General features: G+C 39.6%; 2 protein-coding genes across 5 annotated transcripts in view; one reads left to right on the top strand and one right to left on the bottom strand.

The window, feature by feature from the left end:
* LOC135252908 (N-acetyllactosaminide beta-1,3-N-acetylglucosaminyltransferase 3-like) lies at window positions 1-11,087 on the top strand. Of its 2 annotated transcripts, none has more exons than XM_064331560.1 (2): window positions 1-147; window positions 5,536-11,087. In XM_064331560.1, exon 2 carries the CDS (start codon window positions 5,544-5,546, stop codon window positions 6,714-6,716), a length of 1,173 nt encoding a protein of 390 aa, XP_064187630.1. In that variant the 5' UTR covers window positions 1-147; window positions 5,536-5,543; the 3' UTR covers window positions 6,717-11,087. The 2 variants fall into 2 exon arrangements, with proteins under 2 accessions (XP_064187630.1, XP_064187629.1); XM_064331559.1 differs by lacking the exon at window positions 1-147 and adding an exon at window positions 2,295-5,435.
* jak3 (Janus kinase 3 (a protein tyrosine kinase, leukocyte)) overlaps window positions 10,720-24,932 on the bottom strand; it is a 17,898-nt gene continuing 3,685 nt past the window's right edge. For 2 of the 3 annotated variants that reach the window (XM_064331551.1, XM_064331552.1), the window contains exons 2-24: window positions 23,845-24,063; window positions 23,253-23,376; window positions 22,909-23,026; window positions 21,991-22,136; window positions 21,256-21,556; window positions 20,975-21,094; window positions 20,489-20,646; window positions 20,241-20,352; window positions 19,879-20,059; window positions 19,603-19,727; window positions 19,118-19,249; window positions 18,381-18,468; window positions 17,928-18,055; window positions 17,639-17,774; window positions 17,391-17,542; window positions 17,129-17,279; window positions 16,908-17,044; window positions 15,332-15,539; window positions 13,089-13,213; window positions 12,823-12,995; window positions 12,511-12,628; window positions 12,024-12,137; window positions 10,720-11,905 (exon numbers count right to left, since the gene is read on the bottom strand). In XM_064331551.1, the coding sequence (XP_064187621.1) occupies window positions 11,786-11,905; window positions 12,024-12,137; window positions 12,511-12,628; window positions 12,823-12,995; window positions 13,089-13,213; window positions 15,332-15,539; window positions 16,908-17,044; window positions 17,129-17,279; window positions 17,391-17,542; window positions 17,639-17,774; window positions 17,928-18,055; window positions 18,381-18,468; window positions 19,118-19,249; window positions 19,603-19,727; window positions 19,879-20,059; window positions 20,241-20,352; window positions 20,489-20,646; window positions 20,975-21,094; window positions 21,256-21,556; window positions 21,991-22,136; window positions 22,909-23,026; window positions 23,253-23,376; window positions 23,845-24,037 (3,360 nt within the window). In that variant the 5' untranslated portion in view covers window positions 24,038-24,063 and the 3' untranslated portion in view covers window positions 10,720-11,785. The remainder of the gene's footprint in view (window positions 11,906-12,023; window positions 12,138-12,510; window positions 12,629-12,822; window positions 12,996-13,088; window positions 13,214-15,331; window positions 15,540-16,907; window positions 17,045-17,128; window positions 17,280-17,390; window positions 17,543-17,638; window positions 17,775-17,927; window positions 18,056-18,380; window positions 18,469-19,117; window positions 19,250-19,602; window positions 19,728-19,878; window positions 20,060-20,240; window positions 20,353-20,488; window positions 20,647-20,974; window positions 21,095-21,255; window positions 21,557-21,990; window positions 22,137-22,908; window positions 23,027-23,252; window positions 23,377-23,844; window positions 24,064-24,932) is intronic. The other variant, XM_064331553.1, reaches the window with a different exon arrangement.

The following is a 24,932-nucleotide window of genomic DNA, read 5'->3' on the forward strand; positions in this document are numbered from 1 at the left end:
TTCCACGACCACGAGGCTGGGTGGAGTCGATCACGTCGCGAAGTATCCTCAAAGCTACTTGAAACGGCGTTTTGGTTGGCTAAGTGGCAGCAACTGAAGGTTGAGTAGCACAAGTCCTGATCGAAACAGACCTGTTACCAAAAACAGGTAAGAAAGCGGAACATACATCTTTGTATTAGCCTATTAGCAAATGATTATAACACCAAATAATCGACTATTGCTTTGTCGTCTTTCCTGGCCATAGCATTTAGTAACCGTACTTTTCTATACAAAGTAGCATTACTGCGGGAGTAGAAAACTAGAATAGCAGCATACAGCTACCTACAATTACAAACGTACTTCATTTACGCTGTTATTGTCAAATAATTGCGTTAGGCTCTTGCGTTTTTTATGTCGTCAATCCATGATCGACATAATAGAGCACGGTGACAGGCAGCTTTAAATTGCGTTTCATTAAAACGCCTAATTTTTCGTTTAGCTACACTATTGAGATGATAATTAGGCTAATTTCAAAGTGTTTTCAGGCGAAAGGACTATAAAATATATCGGCTGAAGATACAGCTTATGAAAGATGTATTCTGGAGTTAAGGATATGTTAAAACATTAAAATGTTTATAATTTAAAAACTGTTTAAAATGATATGCTTTTGGCACATGTTGCTCGGGTAATGATTAAAGATTATGAAAATTATTTAGACCAGGCCAGGAAACGCAAAAGCAAGACTCATGGTTCCCTCTAAAGCTGTTAAACTTCCACTACTAGCATATCAGACGTCTGTCGTTTGCAGACCTTGCAGACATAAAATAGACTAGGCTATAGACTAGAGAGATCGACAGACGGTGTCGAAACGCGTTGGGTGCTCCAGTGTTCTTTAAACCGGCAACGTTTCTGCCTACTTTGTGTGACATTCATTTGAAATTGTGCTCACTCAGTATTTTTCTTCATTGCAAGTTTACAGTGTCTCTGTATTTTCATGCGTTTTACTGCCTTTTTGAGCACCGCTTGGTGACAGGTGACTTCTGGTCAGACACTGAAATCACGCTTACCACGGAACATTATAACGACAAATTAACATTGTTGTCCCCATGAATGAGTATGTAAATAATATTTTGTTTTCTTTTTCCTAATTCTAACTTCTGCCCGTTTGATTGAAGGATGAAACACCTGATTTGATAACTAGGCTAGCATACTATTGAAATATTTGATCAAGAAATGGATGCTACTTCTGTGTCACAGTAGGGTTGTAATGCTGTGTTAAAAAAAAAAAAACTTTATTTAAACTTCATGAATTACATTTTCAATAAATACCGCATGTATTTCAGAACAGTATTGAAGTTTGTAATGCAGTGTACTCGTATGCCGCTGAGTCCGTACTAGTACGTCATTTGTAAGAAGTGGCTTGATTTCGCGCTGAGGCCAGCTTCCTGTCCAAGCATATTCTACGCCTTACTTGTGACTTTCACCTTGTTACACATCTTGTCCCAGTTAGCTGAGTTCCATCAGACATTACGTGCTGGTTGAAAATGCCTTGGAGTTTCCATTGTTGCAAATGCGTAGTAAGGGTTTTTCAACCCAACCTAAATTGTCTAATCGCTTTTTATAAATGTATTTATTTTTATTTAATAATTGGACTACAGCAGTGACATTCTTTCTGCCTGGTTAAACTATGTGTGAGCCATAATGCGTATATGTTAACGTAATCTGGTTTACGTTTAAATAAACACATATCTGCACAATTCCCATATTTTCCCTTTAGTCTGTGCCAAAGCATTTAGCTATGGTTTGCATCTGGTGAATTGTGAATTTCAATATTCTTGTCTCAAAAACATTTCATTGTTCTTTAACTTTGCATAAAACAGCAACAATAATAATACAATAATAAATACCACATGCCCTACAGTTAGTTTAGTTTTTGTGCAGAAGTACAAATGGCATCCAGATTACTTCCTCAGAAATGGTTAAACCACAATATATTTAAAATAAGAAAAACTCTGAGTTCTGTTAATTACCTTCTGCATGTCATCACACGTGGTTACAAACACTTTTTTTGAATAGCCTGGTAAGAATGACATCAAGAGAACTGAGGGGTGTGCTGCAAAGCAGGATTATGGGGTTAGCTGCCTAATTTAATTCAGGGTTAATTCACTTGTTATAGGAATAGTAATGTAAGACTAACAATCATGTCAGACCTCTAATTCACCATTTGTCCTGTTCTGTTCCGGGCCCTAGGGGTAGGCCAGAGTGACCTTGAGAGAAAACAGCGAGCAGGATCTGGGGGTTTTCTTTCCACACACTGCATAGCTCATGCTTGTAGCATTCCACGCCTTAAAATGTGCTAATACACCTATGGGCACTGTGTTTGAGAATCTGGGTTAGGCCATACCAGAATAAAGTGGTGGCCAGGATGTTACTCCTGGCTTTATAGTTTATTTATTTCTCTACACAATAGCTCATAAAATTTATAGCCAAAGCTGTTACTCCTAAAATACTTTAGAGGGTTATATCGTACTGTAAAAGGGTGAATGATAAGGGAATGGGTTGGGGAAATGCCTATCCAAATCTAACTGAGAACGAGAGCAATCTAACTAACTGAGTCTTTGAAGGGTATTGTGCATGGGGCGGCTTTGAATGCTGAGCTTTGGACAATTTGGACAATTTGGAATTTAACAATTCAATTGGATAACATCATGTTCAACATATCTGTCATAATTCCTTTCCCGCTGCCACAGGATGGCAAACGACGAATGTTGCACTTGTGATTGCGCTTATTGTGTAATCATGGTTTTCAACTGTTCTTTGATTGTCTGTTTATTTATGTTGACCCTGTTCTCTCCTTCATTGCCAGAGTTTGAAGTCTCCTGCCTTGTGTTTACTTGCTGTGGTCTCTTGAGTCTCCTGTCGCTTGCTTTTCGAGTTCCAATTCTTTTGAGTTATCATTGTATCTGTGTAATGTTGTTCCTGTCTTCCCATGTTTATTTTTGGTAAATTACCATTCGCTAATTATTCTGCTTCCTGCCTTTTTTCTCTGCACTTGGCTCCACATCTTGGTCCACCCATCATATTTATACATCCTGGCACTGTCAAAACATAACTGCTTTTCAGTTCCAAAACTTGACTCCATCGTTGCGCAACTTCAAACTCGTCTCCTCCCCTCCTTTCCTCCACATACTTTCGAGTAGGAGACGAGTGGTAGTCAGAGTGTGGAGGAAAGAAGGTGCAGATGGAAAAGTAATGGGACGCATGGTGCACCAATACAGTTCTGTGCGCTTCGCTCGTCTCCTCCAATATTTGGACACTCGAGGGAGGACACACATCGGTTTCCAAGGCATGGAGGAAATGAGGTGGTAGTGAGTCATTGCTGAATCATTGCCTTTTAAAAAAAATTGAAGCCGCCCCTCTCCCTCACTGAGGTGCCCACCCCCTCCTAACATTGCACCTTGCCCCCTACTTAAATTGAGCGAAATCTTATCTACTACGTTAAGTTTTTTGAAACCACAGGTAGCCTGTTACCCTTGTCTGTACGCGCTTGTCCTGGTCAGGGTGGTGCTGGAGCCTATCCCAGCGTGCATTGGGCAAGAGGCAGGAACGAAGGATAACATCAAAGGCAGAAGGCAAATATCTTGTGGGGTCTAATGAAAGAAACCATCTGCACCACAACTGCAGGAGGAACTCGGAACAACTAGAGAGAGACCAGTTTCCCTGATTGCAGCGAAACAGAAACTAAAATCTGCTGATCTAAAAGGATGTGTATCTTCCTTTTTCCAGTCTTTCTTCAACCAGTGTTGATGGTGCCCACTGGTGTCTTTTTGTTAACAGCACATAGCAAGGGCTTTTTTGCAGATACACCTCCTTTTAGACGAGCCAATCATAGTTTATGTGTCGATGTAGTCAGGGAAACTGGATTCCCTCTAGTTCCATTGAGTTCTTCCTGTCATTGTGGTGCAGTTTTACAATGGATTCTTTTGCTAGACAACACAAGATATTTGTTTTCTGCCTCTTGATCATCCTGGATCTGGTCTGTTAACTTTACTGCCCATCAGCTGGACACTTCTGAGTGTGTAATGAACACTGAACCTGGAAATGTTAAGCTTCTTTGAAAATTTGTTCTGGGAATAACCTTCATGCCAAAATATTTTTACTTTGGCCCTGTGTGTCTAAGCCTGACTCCTTGTTCTTTGCCATATCTTACTTGCACTACAGGCCAATGGTATTAGTCTACCTGTGGTTTAAAAAATCTTAAGATCGATAAGATTTCACTCAATTTAACTACCCATCCACCTCCCTCCACGTCCCACTTTGAAAAATGATTAGATTGACTTACAATAATTTGTTTAATTTTCATTAAAGCCAAAGGTGGCTATTTTGAGGTAAGTTGTTTCTAAGATTGTTTTTAAATAAAACTATTCTTTTTGTGTTATTGTAGGTAGAAATGTTTGTACTTTGGTTTGTTATTCAATAAATACTTAATTATACCAAATTAACTGAATTCTTCTCTACCTAAGGTTAGAACACTGGTAGCCTAATACGTTTGGGCTGTGCTGTAGCCTACATGGGATACAAACCTTTGGTTTCAGGTTTATAATGTGTTTTCTGAAGTGCTTTGTCTTTCTGCTCTGCTCTTTTTATTTCCTGCCACATACACAGCTAATGTTCTTTTTTCTATGCCCTCTTTTGTCTATACATACTGCTTCTGTTGTGCTTTTTGACCCTCTTCTCTGATTCAGTATTTTTGCTCATTCATTTGTGGGATAATTTGATTTAGTAATTGGGATTTTACTTTAAAATGAGCTATGGAGTCAAAGGTATCCCCAGACCCTTCCCAAAGAATTGATTTATTGTTTGTGTGTTTTTTTTTCTTTTTCTATAATAATTTTTAGTACTAAAACTTGTTTACAGACTGTACCACTTTTTGAGTTTACTAGACTATTTAAATGACAGAATGCATATTCCCATGAAAATAGGAGTTCTACACTTTACTTATGCAGATAAAGTATAATTTTTTATTATTTAAAAATCAAAAATGTCTAAATGTCTGTGTATTACAACACCTACCTAACATGGTTAGACATTAGACATACTAAAGCTTAGAAACACATGAAATGTCAGAGGAAATACATTTGACTGTGGCAGGTCTTCTGAAACTGGGCTGGTGAGGAGGGTGGGTTTTCCCTAAGAAGATCTGTAATGGTTGAAACACATTATACTTGTACTGATATGCATCATTGTAGAGCACAACGTTTTTTTACACATACCGTATTGCAACATACCTTTTGTCCAGAACAATGTTAGCAATTCCACCAGTTCCCTGCCAAATTTGTTCTACTCACCAATATATATTTCCTTCAAATATATTTCTTCCAGTGCATTAAATAGCCCTTACTCATACTGTGAACCTAAGATGGGAATGCACCGAGCTACCAGAAGAGCGGCTCTGGGTACATAGATTAAAATAAAATGTCATCTTTTGCATGAACCTGAATTGCTACTACACTGTGTAGCTTATATCAGACTGATGTCTTGTTTTGTCGCACACAGGTGCAGTCATGGGAAGATTGTACCGTCATTTTGAGGTTGTTGCCTTGCTTGTCATTGGAATGCTCTGCTTGGCCATAATTCTCAGCAAAGATGAACCATCCCATAATTTACAGACAGGCAATATCCACATAAATGTAAGGAAGTCATTTTCTGAACAGCCATCTTTGAAACTCTTGCCTGAGAGCATGGGTCAGTATGCCTCACCACCTTGTGAACGGAATTTCTCTGCTGCCAACATTTCTGGATTTTCAACTCTTCCAGGCCACATCCAGGACTTCTTGTTTTATCGTCACTGTCGACACTTCCCAATGCTGCTCAACGTGCCTGATAAGTGTGGGAGCATGCCCCACGAATCAGCAGATGTCTTTCTGCTGTTGGTGATAAAGAGTTCCCCTTGGAATTATGACCGCCGCGAGGTACTGCGGAAAACCTGGGCGAAAGAGCGGCTGCAGAACGGGGTGTGGATCCGTCGGGTGTTTATCTCTGGGACGGTGGGCACAGGCATCGAAAAGCGCAAGCTGAATAAGCTGATGCGTCTGGAGAACCGCGAGCACCACGACATACTGCAGTGGGACTTTAACGACTCCTTCTTCAACCTCACCCTCAAGCAAATCCTCTTCTTGGAGTGGATGCAGGAGTGCTGTCCTCAGGTTCGTTTTCTCCTGAATGGTGATGATGACATCTTCGCCAACACTGACAACATGGTGGAGTACCTTCAGAGCCTCGACGGCAACGACGGAAGTAAACACTTATTTGTGGGCCACCTCATTCGCTATGTGGGACCCATTAGAGAGTCTGGGAGCAAGTACTTTGTACCTGTCCAGGTACAAGAGTCAAACTCTTATCCCCCATACTGTGGTGGAGGGGGTTTCTTACTCTCTGGCTTCACAGCTAGGGTTATATACAACATGTCCCACATTGTCACCATCCTGCCCATTGATGATGTGTACATGGGTATGTGTTTAGAAAAAGCTGGACTGGAGCCAGTGTCTCATTTTGGAGTTAGGACTGCAGGGCTTCATGTTCCCTCTCATAATATTGATGCTTATGATCCTTGTTATTATCGGGATATTATCTTGGTACACAGGTTCCTGCCCCATCAAATTTTCATTATGTGGCATGGAATTCATGAACCTGACTTGAAGTGCGGAAGTTCACAAATTTCAAACTCGGAAACATAGTTTTGTGCAACCAGACTGAATTGACGTTTTTTGGAAATGTTTTGGTTTTTTGGCATAGCCCTGACAAGAAATTATGGACAAGCGCCCCAAATGGTGGTGGATGCTAATGACATGGACAACTCACAGTGGCAAATGATTCAAAACCTCATACTTGTCATATTGCACTTAAAATTCAGAATAAAAAATGTAAACAGTTTAAGGAATTACATTGTTGAACTTGAAATTGTTGTTCCATTGTGATTTTAATTATTCCCTGCAACCCATAATGTGTCTGGACTGGACTGCATCTCATATCATACAAATTTGTAAACTTTTAAGCCTTTCTTAGCTCTTTTTTTGTTGAACTTTTGTCTTTGCACTGTTTGCAATGGGCTTGGTCGCTTTATAACTTTGATCAGTGTTTCTCAAAACTGTTCATCCAATCCATCACTTAGACTAGTTTTCATCCCAGCTGAGCTTAGTTAATTAATTAATTACTCCACACGTAATCTTATATAAATTGATTGTGAAAGAAAAACTGTTTTTTTTGTATGGCAGGGGTATGTTCAGTGTAATATGTATGTACCTTTTTATTTCAGTGTTAAAGAAATATGCATTATAGCTCTCTCAATTGCTTACATTTTTAGTAGTTCATATATTTGTTTATGACATTAAGTTATCTTACATTTATATGGCAGACGCATTTATCCAAAGCGATGTACAATAAGTTCATTCCAAAAGTCATTGGAACAACTACAGAACACAAGTCCGATAAGGTCCAATAATTCACACAATAAGCATAGTCTAGGTCAGAAACTTATGGTAAGTCAAACTAGAAGGCATGACAATGAGTTAAAACGGCAAAATAACGATACAAGTGCAATATAGGTGTTGGGTGGAGGCACAAGTGTAACAGGAAAGTGCTACAAGGATACAAGTGTTAAGAGCGATTCTAGATTGGGAGTGTCCTACAGGGTAGTGATAGGAGGATTGCCAGTTTGATCCCCGCCCTGGGCGTATCGAAGTGTCCCTGAGCAAGACACCTAACCCCTAACTGCTCTGGTGAATGAGAGGCCTCAATTGTAAAGCGCTTTGGATAAAAGCGCTATATAAATGCAGTCCATTTACCATTTAGTTTAGTTTAGTTTAGTTTAGAGAGAAAGACATTTTGAAAAGATGCATCTTCAGGCCACAGCAGAAGATGGGCAATGACCGAGTGGTTCGTAGAGGAATAGGAAGTTTGCTCCACCACTGGGGAGCTAGGGTGGAGAAGCTCCATGGTAGGGATGAGCGAGAACCATTCACCCGGATGGCAGGGAGTGGGAGTGTAGTGGTTGAGCTGGTGTGTAGGATTGAATCCTGTCCTGTAGGTAGGTGGGGGCTGTCCTGTTGGCTGCAGTGTAGGCGAGGTTCAGGACTTCGAACCCGATCCTGGCGGCGATCGGTAGCCAACGGAGTGACCTCAGCTGGGGAGTCGTGTGAGAATTTAAATCAGGTCGGTCAGCAGGACCTGAACAGCAGTGCAGTATGACTACTTTGTTGAAGGGGCTGAAATATATAGATGTTTATTTGCAGATTATTTAAAGTACAGAGGCTAAAGGTTAAAGTTCCCTTGCATGTGCCTACAAACAAACTTCCAGTAATCCATAGCCATAAAAACCTGTAATCCATAGCCATAAAAACCTAACAACTGATGCTTGTATGTTGATGAGGTTATATACAGATAAACCATTCAATCAAACCTGATTAATGAACTGTAAGTTCTAACATGGAAACCAGGGTGTATGGTGGGTCCTCAGGGAACAGTTTGAGAAACACTGCCTGGTGTGGCAAGTCCTATAAGCAATAATCACACGTGTGGCTATCTTACAATTTGCATCTAACCCTCAAGAAATATAATATAATAATATAATATTTTTAAATGGCACAATTCCTGCTATGAGTGTTTTTTCCACGAGGGATTTCCAGCAGCCAATGAAGAATAACCATTCTCTAATGTGTCAACAGAAAACATATGTTTTCTGTAAACTGTTACAAAAAGGCACGCTGCAAAAGATTCTAGCACCAAGCCAAAAAATGTTTAGCAGACTGAAGTTGAGGAACCTATCCAGCTGTGGCAGGAGTGTGAAGGTTTATTTAATTTGTTGGAAAACAGCTACCGCTGAAACAATCAGACTTTTGGTAAGTGTAAAGGAATGGATAGCTGACAGCAAGTGCTTTATGACCCCGATTTTAGGTCAGCATCTGTGACTGCTATGTGGAACCATATGTCTCTGAAATTGTGATGTGGCAACATGTGGTATGATTAATCCCATCCTGCTGGATAACGTCAGCTCATAAAGTGTGTCAAGATAACAGTGCTCTTTTCAAAAATCGTTATATCTATTTTACCTGGGTTCAACCCCTTTACCCAATATGAGGTTGGTTATTTAGAGGATTTGCTGACAGAAAAGATAGGTGAATCTATATTGGTCACTTTTTCATTTCACAGATCTGTCAAACATGTCTCATACTGTCTACTTAAAGGCTGGTCATGCTTTAGAGTAGATTTAATATCTGTTCCAATGGGGAAATGTTTAAGTTGATGCTCTATCATTCATTTGCTTAGTTCTACAGATAAAAAGTTACAGCTCAGGGTATTTTTAATGTATTATTGTGTATTCTTTTAATAAACAATATGGTTGAGTAAAATGTGTTCATTAATTAAAACATTGTGATCTGGAATTGGGTGACCTTACTGTGTTTTTAATGAAAATCTATACATTATTGGGGGAGCTTACCGTCATATGGGAGTTCCACAGTTTCATCCTCACCCGAGTGGAGGAAAATCATTTCAGTCCTTGAACTTCCATACAGTAAGAGAACAATTTATGGAAATGTAAGCACAATGCCTATTTAATATTATTCAAGAAGAGCACCCATTTCATTTCTGCTTTACCATGTAGATTTTACTAAACTCTTGCTCTCATAGCCTGCATCATCATTTGTATATGTCAATGCATTGTGGTTTCACAGCATTTCATTGGTTAATGAAGTTCTATTGTATTGTTATCTTTCCATGAACCATATTTGATTTAACACAATGGAGAGATGTAATTTCAGTTAAATGCAATAACATTGGGTCATTTTCTCGGCGATCCTCTTATGAGCCATGTGGGATTGTAACTTATAATGCAGCAGAGGAGTGCAAATGAGGTATTTTATGGATTAGAACACTTTCTCTGTGCACATGTGTGGGATCTGAGACATTGCTGTGCTGTAGTAGAGTATGCTTTAACTCTCAGTCATTCTTGACGTCTGAGTCATGGTCTTGCTTTTGCAGTTCTCCTGCTACAACAGACTTTATGGCCAAAGACCTTAAATGTGTATGCAGCTGATTACTTCACAGTTCATTCTTTACACTATAATGGCTTGTGAAATTCAGACTTGTAGGTTTTCATACTCACTGGAATCATTTGACAGAACCTCCTACCGAATGACCTCACAGAACAACTGGATATTTTTATTGAAACCTTGCTAGTAATAGCAAGTCCCTCCAATAACTTGACAGAAAAACAAATTAATTATCTTTAATATAATGTGCATTAGCCATTTGGTTTAATGGGGTGTATTGTGAACCACATATTAACGCGTATATGAACTATGGTAAATGGTAAATGGTAAACTGCATTTATAAAGCGCTTTTATCTATATATTTATATATCCAAAGCGCTTTACAATTGATGCCTCTGATTCTCCCATTCACACACACATGCACACACACACACGCACACACACACGCCTGCACACACACACACGCACACACACACGCCTGCACACACACACACGCACACACACACGCCTGCACACACACACGCCAACATGAAGAGATCATCTTATGTAAAATAGCAAAAAGGTTAGTCATATAAATGGAGTCATATTTTTCAATAAAATAGCTGCGTACCAACTACCTGTGGTTATTTTTTCCCATTTGTTTCCATGTAAATCAGAGATACACAGTTTCAGTTGTGTGCTTTTCACTCAGGCTGTTTTTGCTTTTTTTGTTTTTTGTTTTTTTTCTTGTCTGATTTGAGTTATACCTGGTTTCTCATATTCATCTTCAAGGCATAGCTGGGGTTTACATAGCTGTGCATGCCTGGATAAAAACCTGGTAAAAAAAATCACAGGGGAGTGCTTGTCAGTTGGAAAGAGGTGAGCCATAAGTAGAACTGCAAGGGGCTATTTATTTTTAATGTGTTGTTTAGGCCGTATTGGCACCATACAGTGACTCAATTACAGAGTTGAAAGGGTGCAGGGTCTTTGCCTAAGTTTAGTTAGTGCTCATATGGGGTCAGTTGTGGTTGCCTCCTGCCATATTGTTTATTGCAAATAAACATCAATACTCTGTTGCAACTGTTGTCTTTGTCAATTTATCCCACATGACTGATTCTGATGTCGCAGCTGTGTGCGTGCATGTGTGTGTGTGTGTGTGTGTGTGCGTGCATAAGTGTGTGAGTGTGATTCTAATTGTATGTTGTAGGTGCATTAGAAATTTGTTTCTTTTTTAATTATACATAATGATTCAAAGAGTGTTTGAAATGAAAATAGCTGTTTTAGTCTTTGTTTCCAGTATATCAAGATTGATAGAATATATATTGCAGAATAAGAAATTAAACCAAATGAAATATATTATGAAATGTTGTTTAATATAAAAAAGCAGCTCTAACAAATGCTATCCTTAAAAAGAGTAAAAAAAGACACAAAGTTTGCATTGTGGTATGTACTGAATGAGCGTATGTAAATAAAAAACTGATGAATCTCTCATGAGGCTCTTAAAACTCCCACACACCTGCTTATCTTATTAAAAAGTAACTAAAAAATAATAATTACTAGATAAAAAGTAAAGAAATGTACTTGAATAGAAAATATTATACCAGAAAACCAATAATACAGAAAGAAAAATAATAAAAAGTCACAAAATAAAACAGTTACATCTGTTAAAGTTAAAAACCTGTTTGATGACTGATGCAAGGGGATAGACAACATAGGGGACTCAGGGGAGTTATTGTTTGGTCAGTCAGGGTTGTCATGTTGTCACAAGTATTTGTCTTTCAGCCTTTGGAACCCTCTCTGTCATCTTGGATAATGGTTTTAATCTGTCCTTCCAGGCTGGAGAAGGTTGGCCTGTCCTCAGAACTGTAGGCCCAGCAGTCACACATCATGTCATAAACCTTCAGAATAGAGAATATACAATACTTAGCAAAAATGCATATTTGCCAGTGTTTGCTGTATTTTTCTCGTTTTGTTGTTTATTTGCAACAAATAGATCTATTACGGCTAATTTCCCACCTTTGGTGCACAGTGTGGTGGGGATGGCAACCTCCATCCCTCCTTGAGGATATTGGCGAGGTGCATTGAGATGGAAGGGCTCTGCATTTCATTCCCAATCTTCTGGAGACATAACTGTAAACATGGGAGGGGTTCTTCAGCTCTCTCAATATACGTGATAAGCCTTTTTTTTAAATAAAATGAATGCACACATTTTCCTTCTCACTACCAGGAACATCCAGTCACGGTATGCAGTTGGTATGCATGGCAATGAATGCATGTCATTGCACATGTTCATTGCACATGTTAAGTGAATCCAATACCCTTGACAGTCTTTAGATCATATTACAAAGAGTGTATATTACTTTCATTTAGCGGTAATGTCATGACTTGATGGAATAGCTATTTGCCTTAAATCAATGTCAAATGAAAATATGCTATGTATGGCATGAGAGATTAATATTAGGCTTGAGAAATGTCATGGCTTGGAAACGGCCTGTAAACTCACCCTCTTTGGGTTTTGAGTATGCTCACAGTAGGTAAAGAGCTCATACATGACAACCCCAAAACTCCACACATCAGATTTGTGTGAGAACTTGAACTCGGTGATGGACTCTGGAGCGTACCTGTATTTGAAGTTGGAAATCAGTTTACAGTAGTACAGACAGACTTTTTAAATGCTTGCTCTGATAATACAGACATGTCTGTTATGCTAATGGCTTAATGAAGCTCTCTCATTGCTTTTTCGGGTTTGCAGATACTGTATCCTGTGTGAAACATAGCATGCTGTAAAAAAGAATGCATTGCAAATTTGTCGTACCAGAAAATGGGGCTTTCTCTTGGATGTGTCACACGATAATACTCCTTGTCAACAGGGATGATCTTGGTCTGTCCGAAGTCTGCTATTTTGACCAGTGTTTCACTCGCCACCAGGATGTTCCGGGCAGCCAGATCTCTGTGCACATATCGCATGCTCTGCAGATATTCCATTCCCTGTGTGCGCAATGCAAATGCGTCAAGAGACTCCACCTTCAGAGTGTTTGTATCACTATCATCATATGTAGTATTAATTATAAGGTACAGTACCTGGCATATTTGTGAAGCAAAGAGCAATAGCCTCTTTCTGTTGACATGTTGTTTGTTCTTCTCCAGGTATCCGATCAAACTGCCGTAGGGCAAGTACTCCATCACCAAACTCATGCTGAGACGACCTGCGAACAATACACATAAATGTGTACATACAACAGATTACGCATATGCATTATGGATAAGGATCAGGCATTATGAAAGAATGAAATCAGCGTAGTTTCATTTTTGCTGATGAGCAGAACATCTGTGGTTTGTCCACATGCGCTAGCCACAAGTGCCTTTTTGAACTATTTGTAACACCCTTGTTTTTCTGCTACTTCGGATTTTTTCATATATTCAGAAATACTACACAAAGAGCTTGTATTTGCCTCCTCCGTACAGCATGTAATAAAGAAGCCTTACAGCCCTAAACAGAGTGGCAATTTTCTATGACATAAGCAAGCCTACCAAGTTTGGTAAATCTTACAGAAACAATTGGATTTGGTTTTTTCCCCTTTCTCTCTTTCATCGTAGTTTAAAGAAAAATAGAAGTACAATCACATTGTCCAGTTTGAAGACCCAAACTCCAGAAAAAGCTTTTTTTTCCTTTTTTTTTAAATGTCTGGCCACTGAAAGTAACAAAGAACAAAGAAATAGTTCAGGAAGTTGTTGACGTCATAAGGCAGATCCTGCTTACAAAAACAGGATATAAGTCTGTAACACCCTATATTAAAATATGTACTGGTGCAACAGAGTAAATTGGCACTGGGTTTGATATCACTTTTACAAATAGAAGGTGGCTCCTTTCTTACGTCAGCACCATAACAAAGAACTAGGGAACTCAACAAATCTATCATAGATCTGAGAAAACCGTAATGTTCTTTTTGTTTGGGCTGAACAGGATTATGTGCATAGGGAGGGAGAGAATTTTCGCAATCATCAGAGCTGACAGGTGTTGGCTGGGCTCACATATCTTGAAAGGGTGCAGTGGTGAGTTGCTATGCTAACTGTGCCTCAGGTATTCCCTGGTCATGCCAACAGGCAGGCAATAAATATGTAACCTCAAAATTAAGATTGGAATGATGGACACATCTCTGCAGCTACACATTTTCCCCCCTAACCCTCTTTCCTACAGTGCTTCCCCTCTTCACTCCTCTGTCAAGGTCTGCACTGGTCCACAAGCCTTTGCCCTCACCTGCAAGTCTAGCATAACTCCTGAGTGCATCAGTGGCATGGTGTCTAATGGTATGCCCATCGAGAAATAGAAAATAGTTCACTCTATACATTAACCTTACATTCTTAGTGCATGTTTAGCTGTTACATTTACAAACAGTATGCAGGGCATATATATATATATATATACATATATATATATAGCGATGGAGGCAGCCAGGCAGGTAATGTCAAAAAATGTTGACAAGGGGATTTATTACTAGTTCATAAAATGCAGGTAACTTGAAAATGTGACTATACTGTCTTTTTTGGTAGTGTACACTATGAGTTAGCACCTCATCAAGTAACAGTAAAACGTGTTAAGAAATATATTCAGAGCATTCATTTCTTCGCAAATGGGCTGTGCTCTCGTATATGCTCGTCCTGTCGTTGAAATAAACACTTAAAACGCAACTTTTCTTCGTTCAAAAGTTAAAGCAGACGCACAGAGAAAGATAATAAAAACGACAACACATTCACTGCTGTTTATTTGGATAAATCTGTGGACAGACGTGTTGTAAATTAAGACGCCATACCCGTCAATGGTTACACGAAACGACTATTCATAAAATTCCGAAATCTCAATTTACTACCAGTAAGTAAACAAGGGAGCAATTGACATAGCATAATTATGACAATGCTATGCAAATATACTCATATCCTGAACACATCACAACAGCCAAGGAATGACTTGTTGACGTAGGCACTTGAACGAACAAAGAACATTGGCTTTGTTGGGAAATAAATTCAAGTTTTATAATCGCCAAATTACACTGGGAAAGATTTGCTTATGACTATATTAGAAAATCCATATTTCTTGTAGTTTTATGATCTGATTCAGATTATGTTCTGAATGTGATTCTGTGCTGCTTACACCTCATTAATTTCATTTTAATAATTCCAAAAATCCAGATATAATTTAGTATTACACACCGTGCGCAACTATGACGTGGATTCTGAGTTGCCCTGTATGACATCCTTTGTTAAATTGACAATAACAGTAATTAATATCCTATATACCTGTGTGCGTATACCATCCCTGTTCTTACCCATACTGTAGCTCTTACCCATACTGTAGCAGATGCCCCTGTACTTGACAATGTAGTCACAGTGCAAGGAACTGATGGTGTGGATCTCCTTCTGGAAGTCTGCCATATTTGATTTCTTGTTGGGCTGTAGCTTTTTCACAGCGATCAGCTCTCCCGTGTTGTCCCCCAGTGGGTCATAGCGACACAGCTCCACACTACCAAAATTTCCCTTCAAAAAATACAGTGGTTTTAGATGTGTTATTCAGCAGTAATGTCCCAGTTCACAAGCACTCAACTGTTTCCTCATGAGTTACCATGAACTCACACAAGTATCTAACCATGTTCAGTATGTTACTTCTAAAATGAAGCATGAGAAATTATTTAGAAAATCTTTTTGTACAATTTTGTCAACCACACTTCAGCCCTATCTTTTCCTGTTGGTAAGCACTTTGTTTCTGCCTTTACCACTACACGTATGATATACTTCCTCTTCTAGGCAAGACAGAGGAAGAGAGGCTGGTCTCTAAACTCATCACCAGCACATTGTCAGCCTCTTTTGCACCACGGCTAGTTTATTTGCTTTGTGTGTGAAGAGCCTAATAAATTATGTATGTATGTATTTTTTCAGCATGCACCTAAGTAGTTTTATGGCCCTTTTTTGTTTTAATTAGCTTGATAGCCTTTTTGGGAACTCTTGGCAATATTCCACTCTCCTACATGCCATTGATATATGTAATGCTGAGCCATGTGCTAACGCTAGTATGTCTTCTACTGAACACAGATTTTAATGCATTGCTGAGAGCTCCCTCTCCTGGTCGTTTAAAAGGCCTTCAGGTAAAATATTTTCTATATGAATGAAATGGATGTAGTCAATGTTTTCTTGTATTGTTCAATGAAAAAGTATTGGGAAAGTGACAAAATTTTTGTTGTTTTGACTCTGAACTTCGGCACACTGGATTCAAAATATTGAATATTTCAATGAATATGAGGTTAAAGTGCAGACCTCCAGCTTTAGTTTCAGGGTATTTACATCCTTATCGGGTGATCAGTGTAGGAATTACACCTTTTTATACATAGTCCCACCATTTTAGGGGAACAAAACTAATCAGATAACTTAAGATAACTTGAAATACTTCCTAAGATAATCTGAAATAAAGTTTTTATATTTAGTACTTGGTTGCAAATACTTTGTATTTGGAGACTGTCTGAAGTTTGTGACCCACAGACGCTCGGTATCTTTTCTGGTGATGCTCTGCCAGGCCTGTATGGCAGCCATCTTCAGCTCCTTTTTGTCTCTGGGGCATTTTGCCCCCAGTCTTATCTTCAGCAAGTAAAACACATGTTCAACTGAATTCAGGATGGGTGACCATGAAAGGTCTGTAATTCCTATACAGATGTCCTAATAGGGATGTAAATACCCGTAAAGTAAAGCTGACACTCTGAAATTTAACCTCATAGCCATTGTTTTATTTCAAATCCAGTGTGCTGGAGTACAGATCAAAAACAACAAAAATAGTGTCACTGTCTCAATATGTTTGTATTTAACTGTAAATGTTAAAGCCACAAACGATATGAGCAGCAGGGGAAAGGCTTTTACCTTTCCAAGGGGGGCAATGTATCGTAGGTGTCTTTCCTCATACAGCGGATCCTGCTGGTAAGAGACATTCAGAACTCTCCAGAAGCTGTCCTTCTCTGGGGCTGCGCCAGCTTCGGGGTCACACAGCAGCACGTAGTCTGTGGGGCAGAAAAATCTCTGAGTGTAAATGCCCTTTCAGGCATAGGTCGTTAAGGTGGTGAAAAAGCTTAAGTTCAGTGTACCTGAGGTTATGAGACTGTTGAGCTGGCGAATTATGGCACGACACGAGGGTCGCAATGCCGGATCGTAGTCCATACATCGTTCAATTAGATCAGCTAACTCTGGCCAATCCGGGCAAGGCAGCTGCTCAAGATTCTCATAAAACAGCAGCTTCTGTAATTTCAGAGGAAACAGAATTAAGGAAAGTTTTTTTCTTCCCCTAGATAGCTCAGAATCCCATTGGTTTCCAGTGGAATTCAGCTTGTATGGATGGTTGCCGTTTACCTGCTGAGGTTCCTGGCCATGAAGTGGCGCTTTCCCACCATTGAAGATCTCCCACAATGTTGTTCCAAAGCTCCACTTATCACACTCTAACTCCAGACTATCTGGGGCCTCCACCACTTCAGGAGCCACCCATGGAATCCTGTCTAGCAACACTGCAAGCCACCACACACACACACACACACACTTAATATCTGAATGAATAAAAATGAAGAAAATGTATCATTGATATCAAATAATTATGAGTTTACCTTCTCTGCCAAGAACTGTCAAACTGATCCCTGGGTCACTTAGTTTGATGAAGGGAGATGTCCCGGAAGTGTCCCCTTCTCTAGCCAAAAGCAGATTTTTGGCACAAATATTTCCATGAACAATGTTTTTTTCCTCCTAATTTTAAAGAATAACAATAAGACGGGAAAAATGAACACATCTCTGTATAATAAGATTGAATAATTTATAATACCTGTAGAGGGTATTGTATCTTTAATGACTTTTATTGATTGAGGGATGGGCTCAGAACAGGGGTCAGAGTTTGCTCACCAAGAAGTTCAGCACACAGGCTAGCTGTTTGGCCACATCCAGTTTCCAACTGACCGGTACAGACTGTCCTCTTTTTCTGAGGTACAGGTCCAGGGCTCCACACTTCACAAACTCCTGCACTAAAATGTCTGCTTGACAAAAGGGGAAAATAGCACAATTCTGAGGTTTTGAGAGTTAAGCACTTCACCAGAGAGCAGTGTCAGCACTGCTAGTCAAGAGGGCTTGCAAAAGGCAATCTCAGAGAATACTTTAGGAGTCCTTTTAATGCTGATCTGTTGTTTTTCAAGAGTTGATAATGGGTGCCAAAATAAAAGCATGAGTATAGGGTCCTTAAAATGTACGTAATAAGAGGACGACAAAATAAGCTTTTATAAAGTCACGATGGAAACCTCTCCACAATTTCAAAAGGAACCCAAAATAGCAGAACATCTGAGAGCAGTGAGGTCCACTCACTCTTGGATCTGTGAACACTTATTCCATAGACCAGGAGCAGGTGCTTGTGTGAAATCTGACTCATCAGGCTGGCTGCTTCAAAGAATGACTGGGGAAAACAAACATGATTTTCAAATAGATATAACAGCGAATCATTTACAAAAGTCAAATATTAGATTTGTAAACCTACTGTAGCTTCTTGTTGTATGTCAAACCTTTATTTAAATGCAATTGGCATCATAAGTACCAACATATTTCCTTATGAACCCTTAGCATGATTTCAACTTTGCCACATTTACAGGAAACAATAATATTATTACATCATATCATTTGTCGCATAACAGTTGAGTTATAGGACGACAGTACTTTACTGGAGGCCAATGTAAAAATAGGGCCAGGTTGAATTTAATATTTTGTTTTTATAATAAAAAAAATTTTTTTTTTATTTGACTGAAGTTAAGAGCATTCGTCTCGACTGTTATTGTAAAAAACAAAAAAAAAAACATCAGAATTCCTTCTTTGTGAATACAATGGATACAGTGCATTAAGGAAGCACATTGGGAATTCTTGTGAAAATGTGAGACAAGGAAGATAAAAAATTAAAAAAAACATTGACAGGGAAAACCTCTCAGAGTCATTTCATTGAAAACACGGGCAAGTCAAGACAGTTCCACAACATGTGATTTTGTTGAGCCATGCATAAAAAAAATAAAAAATAAAAACAATCCTGTGAGATGTACATTGCAATACAAACCTACCTCCCACCAGTTTTTATGACTATTGTCCAGCACTTTTAGTAAAACATCCGTCACATGCTTCTCCCCTTCCCGGATGTCAGTCTTGCCACCTTTGTAGATGCGAGTGAAGGATCCTTTTCCCAGGTTCTCCCCCTATAACAGAGACCAGCTTAATACAGCAGGGAAGGAAATGGTTTTGTAACTCAAAGGTTGTGGGTTTAGTTCTCAGCTGTGGTACTATTGTTGTTCCCTTGACTTCAATTGCTTCAGTGAAAATGTCCAGCTGTAAATGAATTGTGTGTAAAAATGCAATGTGAGAAGGTTGCTCTAGATAGCTATGGCTGGTAAATACTGAAATGTAATGGTGGTAGCCACCCGTCATCAGTAGCTGTTTTACTTTTATTTTACAGAGGCACTCATTCCCAAATTCAGCCTCCATGCTTTGTTAAGGTTTGCCATTTTGATCTCAGGGCACAAGCTTCAAGGAAGGCTCTAGAAGACCTCACCCACTGAAGGTCTTCATGCTTCATCATCTGGAACTGGACATGACTGGCCTTGTGCCTTGGGAGCGTTGGTGATCCCAGGGTTTCTGCTGAACAACTGTTCCTTATGATGATCATGTTTGTGTGCTCTGCAGTAATAAAAAACATTTTACTGTGGCACCAGAATTAATCCTTTGAACAAACTACACACGTGTACAGATAATCACATGAACTGAGACAATAAGATTGACAGAAAAAGGTCAAACTATAAATACCACGTTGTGCAAAGTCATATCATACCTTTTGGTCTAGGAGGACAGCATTTCCCTAGCTTGATGGGCACCTCCGCCAGAAAAAGCACATTAGTTTGATAGAAGGCTACAAGTTCCCTGAGGCTTGAGAAGGAGGTGTGGACTCCGGAAAGATGAAACTCTCTGCCCTGCTCAATCAGACAGTCCTTAAAGTCCATTCCGAGGGGAGTCTGAAAAGAACATACTGTTAGAATCTTCTGTGGAAGAACAAATACTTAGTTCTGAATATTAGTTGCGATTATAACCTTTAGAATCTTCTGAGTATAGAAATATGTAAACATTAAAGGGTGTTTTGGCCAGTGATTTTATACAATGTATAATTCATATACATTAAATATAGTGAATAAGCACCTGAACGCAGACAGTAAGAAAGTACTTGTCATAGTCTTTCGGACTGTGTCGGATGAGGAACATGCCATTTTTTGGCCCAGCTTTTTTCAGCTTGTGCACTGCAATTTCTGACCTTGAAAACCAAAAGAGATCTCCGTAAAACATCATGAATCTTTGGCCTGAAACGTTAATGGAAACTGTTCTGTTTTTAGCAATGCTGGTGTACACCACCTGCAGAATGGAAAAAAAAAATGTCTGAAAGTACTAACGTGATGGGCCCATGACATTGGTTTCTGATGTCACTGAGCAAGCTTGGTGGAGCAACTTCCTGACAGAAGTAGTGACTGGAGTCTGTGGTCAGCCTGAAATAGCTGTCAACAAGTGACACAAATGACACAGCTTCTGTCAGGGTTTTGAACTCAGCCTCCTGTTGAAGAAAAAGATAGCAGAACATGAAAACTCTCAAATGAATTTTTTCACATTTATGTGGCTTATGTGGTGACATTTCTGCTCATGTGCTGTGACAGAGTAGTAAGTTATTATTTTTTAGCTAAAGTGTGGGGTTAAGGTTTGTGTTCATTGCAAATGTTTCCATTCCTGTTTCTACAAACTGTTTAAAAGTTTTATAGAGAAACTATTTTTGGCACAAGTTTTTTGTTTACATTGTTTCCACAAAGCAGATAGTTACCTAATCCAAATTTGCATATGTGCATGCTAATTACAATTTGGCTCTTAAGACTGTCAAGGGCACTAACCAAGCATCTGTCATCCAGCCTGGTCACAGTAACCACCCTGCTCTCCAGAGACACCTGTTCACGACACTCCTTAAGGCTGATGTCTACGATCTCTGGGAAATCACAGAAGGTCTGCCACTCCTGCGAACAGTACACACAAGAGTGAGGCCAGTGCAGACATAACGATCAAAGATTCTTTACAAAACAAAATGTATTCAGCTTGCGGACCAGTCCACGCAGCACAATGCGCCAGCCTGGTCCCATGCCAGTGCTCACGGTGGCACCTCACGTTAGCCGCTCACCTGAACGTTAGCAGCTCTGGTCTGTATGCCGTTCTCTCCAGAGACCTGCAGAAACATGCACCTGGGCTCCTCTCCCTTTTGCTGCCATCCAGCGTCATGTACCTGGAAGCTCTCTTTGCCGTGGGAGGGCACCACCGCCGCCAGCTCTATCAGGTACTTGATCTTCAGACTGTGGCCACCCACTGGGCAGCGGCCTAGTTTGTGCAGGATGTGCTTCAGGGTCTTGCGAATGCGATAGCGTGACAGGCGGTTCAGCCGCTGGATGTCCTGGCGGTGAGTCTCAGGCAGACATGACTTGTAGCTGAGGGTGCACAGGCCATTGTGACTGTTACAGTGGCTCTCCTTAACTTTCAGCAACTTAACTCCTGAGTATGTTAACTACTGAACTGTATTAAATTTTAAAAACTAATTTTCACAATGCTTTTCATTAAAGTCAGTGAACCTTGAACTTGATACATGTGATATTTGCGCAATATTTGCTCAGAGCAGATTTGAAAAATCAAGCAGATCAAATACCGATGATGGGGCCAATTATAGACACAATATAACATGTACTTTTTCCACTGACATTCATGTGTTCATAATGAGATAAATAATAAATAACATTGTGCTCATTTGATTTCTTTCATTGACTTGCACCTCAAGTCGCTGGCATGTCAGCTCTTTCCATCTCTCCTTCTGGGCATCAGTCCTACCCATCACACTGACTGTGAGCTCTAGACGGGCTGTCTGTACCTGACGGTTTTGCTGACGTCCCTGAGGCTCTGACTGCGCTCCTTGGCTATGCGCCACAAATCCAGCACAGCCATACCGAGACACTCCTCCTGTGTGCTGAGTGGGGGAGAGATCCCAGTCTGCCCGGTCACAAAGTCACTGCGTGACTGCAGTTTTCGAGGTATGATGCAAAACAGAAAAGAGAAGTGTAGCAAGTAAGCCTTTTTAAATGCAGTTACAGCACCACCAAACTATAAGTGGCCCCGAAGCTGAGCTGATGTAACCAAGCAAAAAATCTGTTTAAGGGAATTAGCTATGTATAGGTGTAACATCAGTGTGCACTAATTTCTCTCTCCAAAATAAAAGGACTTCTGGCTCTCTTGTGGGTTGACTCAGTTTGGCAGCAAGTAAGCCCACAGCCCTTCATATGACAGCACTGTAGCTTTATCAGAGGACCCTTCAAGAGCAAAATAAATATTTACAAGAGGCAAAGTTGTGGATGCAAAGAACCACATATTTGCCCTTCACTTGAAATATGGTTGCCATTGACAATCAATTTTCAGCTTTCAGCCATAGAAACACATTGCCATTGCACCAAATGTACATTTTATGCTTAAATACGTATGTCAGTCAGGCAATGTTGTTGTGAGGTGCCACTGTATTTTGGCCAAATTCTTTTAATTCTACTGTATTCTGTATTCTGAATTACTAAGCAAAGCAGTCTCTGGGGATTCCTATGCTATGTGACATAAAAGTTGATTAAGTGATTGTAGTGGTACACCTCGTCATCGTAAACTTCCGCCGATCCTGACTGGCTTTCCGCAAAATATTGAAATGTTTCCCCTTAACTAGCGGTTCATCTTCAGTTTCGCATCATTGTCATGACTGCCTCTTGTCTGTTGTTATGTGTACTAAAGATAATGGTTATATTTCATGTACCTGAGCAAAGAGATAATCAATGACGCCGTAGTCCAGCACAACACTGACTCGGCTTCTTGCAATGCTGTAACGATATGTCTTCTTGCTTCCCTGCCCGTACCAGTTTGAGAAGAAAAACCTTAAACACAGTAAGTAGAAAATTATTAATCGCACTCGCTGCAAACAAAGCTAACATCGGTCTGGAATACACTCTGGGGAATTCAATAACATGAAGTAAAATTTTACTAATTTATGTCAGGTTACTTGACCTCTGAATTACACAAGCGAAAAAATATATGCTGCAACATAAAAGTCACTGAGCCCAGCTCCTTTATACTGAATGATTTAATTTAAACGTCGATCACCTGACTCTGTAGTGAACAACGATGTTTGTGTATTCATTCAGATTGAACTTGTGGTTTGGAGGGTACCAATAAGTGAGATCTTCAGAAGCCAAGGCAAAGAGACTATGGTACACAGGCAGTATTCCTGGAGGAAAGATGAACAAAACTGTCAGAGAACTCCATAGTCTGACACCCTTATCCATTAATGACTATCAACAGAATGCAGGTAGATGTTTGTGAAGGGAGATGGAACTTTCTTGTATTCCTTTTTTCAGAAATGTTTTTGAACACTAATCAGTTTTAAGTACAGAATTCAGTCCTCTTCTTTTAAGCTCTGTTCCTCACTTATATATATTTATTTCAAAAATTAAAATGATAATAAACAATTATAACTTAAATAAATCATCTAGACCTTTTTTTTTTTATAATTACTGCAATACTGAATGTCCTGATTTTATTTAATCTGAAGAATGCAACACAGAACCATTGACATATTATGATAATGTATCTGCAGTGTGTACGATAATTGTAATTTCAGTCTGGTATGAGAAAAGAAACAAAACCCAAACAAAAACAAAAAACACTGAAACAAGGCACAGGTTTTCACTCTTACCGCATTCCTTTGCGGCAGCAATGCAGACCTCCTCTGCAGTGATCTCCCCAGGGGAAATGCTCAGGCTCGTTTCTCCCTCCTGCAATGGGCTGAAGTAGAGATGGACCTGCAAACCGAACTCTGAGCCAGACCTTTGGCTACCCATCCTGTCCCGGTTGACCAGTGGTGTGGTTTCCTCTTTGGAAGGATCCATGGGGAAAACCTGGCCATCCACCAAAACTACTCACAAAATGAAGGCACAAAATAAAACATTTTAAGGGAATGTAAGGATTAGTAAATGTGAATGTGATCATAAATTCACCCACTCGGAGAAAGAATCAACTTAATTTGAGTGTACATGCATGGCCATCAAATAGACTCTAGCCCATAGTAAAACTAACTCTTGTCTGGGAGTTGATTTTTTTACTCTCTCCAAGAGTGGGAAAAATATTACTTCAATACAGACCTTCCTCACACACTCATATCTACGGGCAATTTAGAGTCTCAAGTTAGCCTAACCTGCATGTCTTTGGACTGTGGGAGAAAACATGTGCAGACACAGGGAGAACATGAAAACTCCACATGGAAAGACCCAGGTTGAACCAGGGACCTTCGTGCTCAGTGGCTACAATGCTCCTCTGTCCAACATCATACACCGCAAATGAGGAACCCGGAACACAAGCTGGAGTACAGGTCTGAAAATAAACTCCAGAAATCTAATAGCTCCACACTATTTTTACATGAGGAAACAAACTGCGAAATGATAAATAATGACAGAATGACAATGAATGAACAGATGTGAAAGCCAACAAAAAATGGGCAACAATATATTTTCAACAACAATATATTTCCAATGTACATGGCGCCTGAATCATAGTGTACATGGCAAAAGACATTTTCACTTCATGTAGGCTATCTGCCTGTGTCCATTATATAATATTGAATTTCTTAGGTTGCTTCAATTCACTGATTTAATTCAGATTATTTCAGAATTGCTGCGAAATGTGTAGAGATATTTTGTGCCATGGGTCCGGCCGATAGACACTTTGACTGTACAAATAGCAGAGGAAATAAATAGAAATTGTGTAAATATGAATTTATTCAGCTGT

This window comes from Anguilla rostrata, chromosome 4 (genome assembly GCF_018555375.3).
Source record: "Anguilla rostrata isolate EN2019 chromosome 4, ASM1855537v3, whole genome shotgun sequence".
Taxonomy (NCBI): Eukaryota; Metazoa; Chordata; class Actinopteri; order Anguilliformes; family Anguillidae; genus Anguilla; species Anguilla rostrata.

Coding starts and splice junctions, on each gene's coding strand:
- LOC135252908 (XM_064331559.1), top strand. CDS start 5,399: ATGGGAATGCACCGAGCTACCAGAAGAGCGGCTCTGG. Junction 5,436..5,535: donor TACCAGAAGAGCGGCTCTGG/GTACATAGATTA, acceptor TGTCGCACACAG/GTGCAGTCATGGGAAGATTG.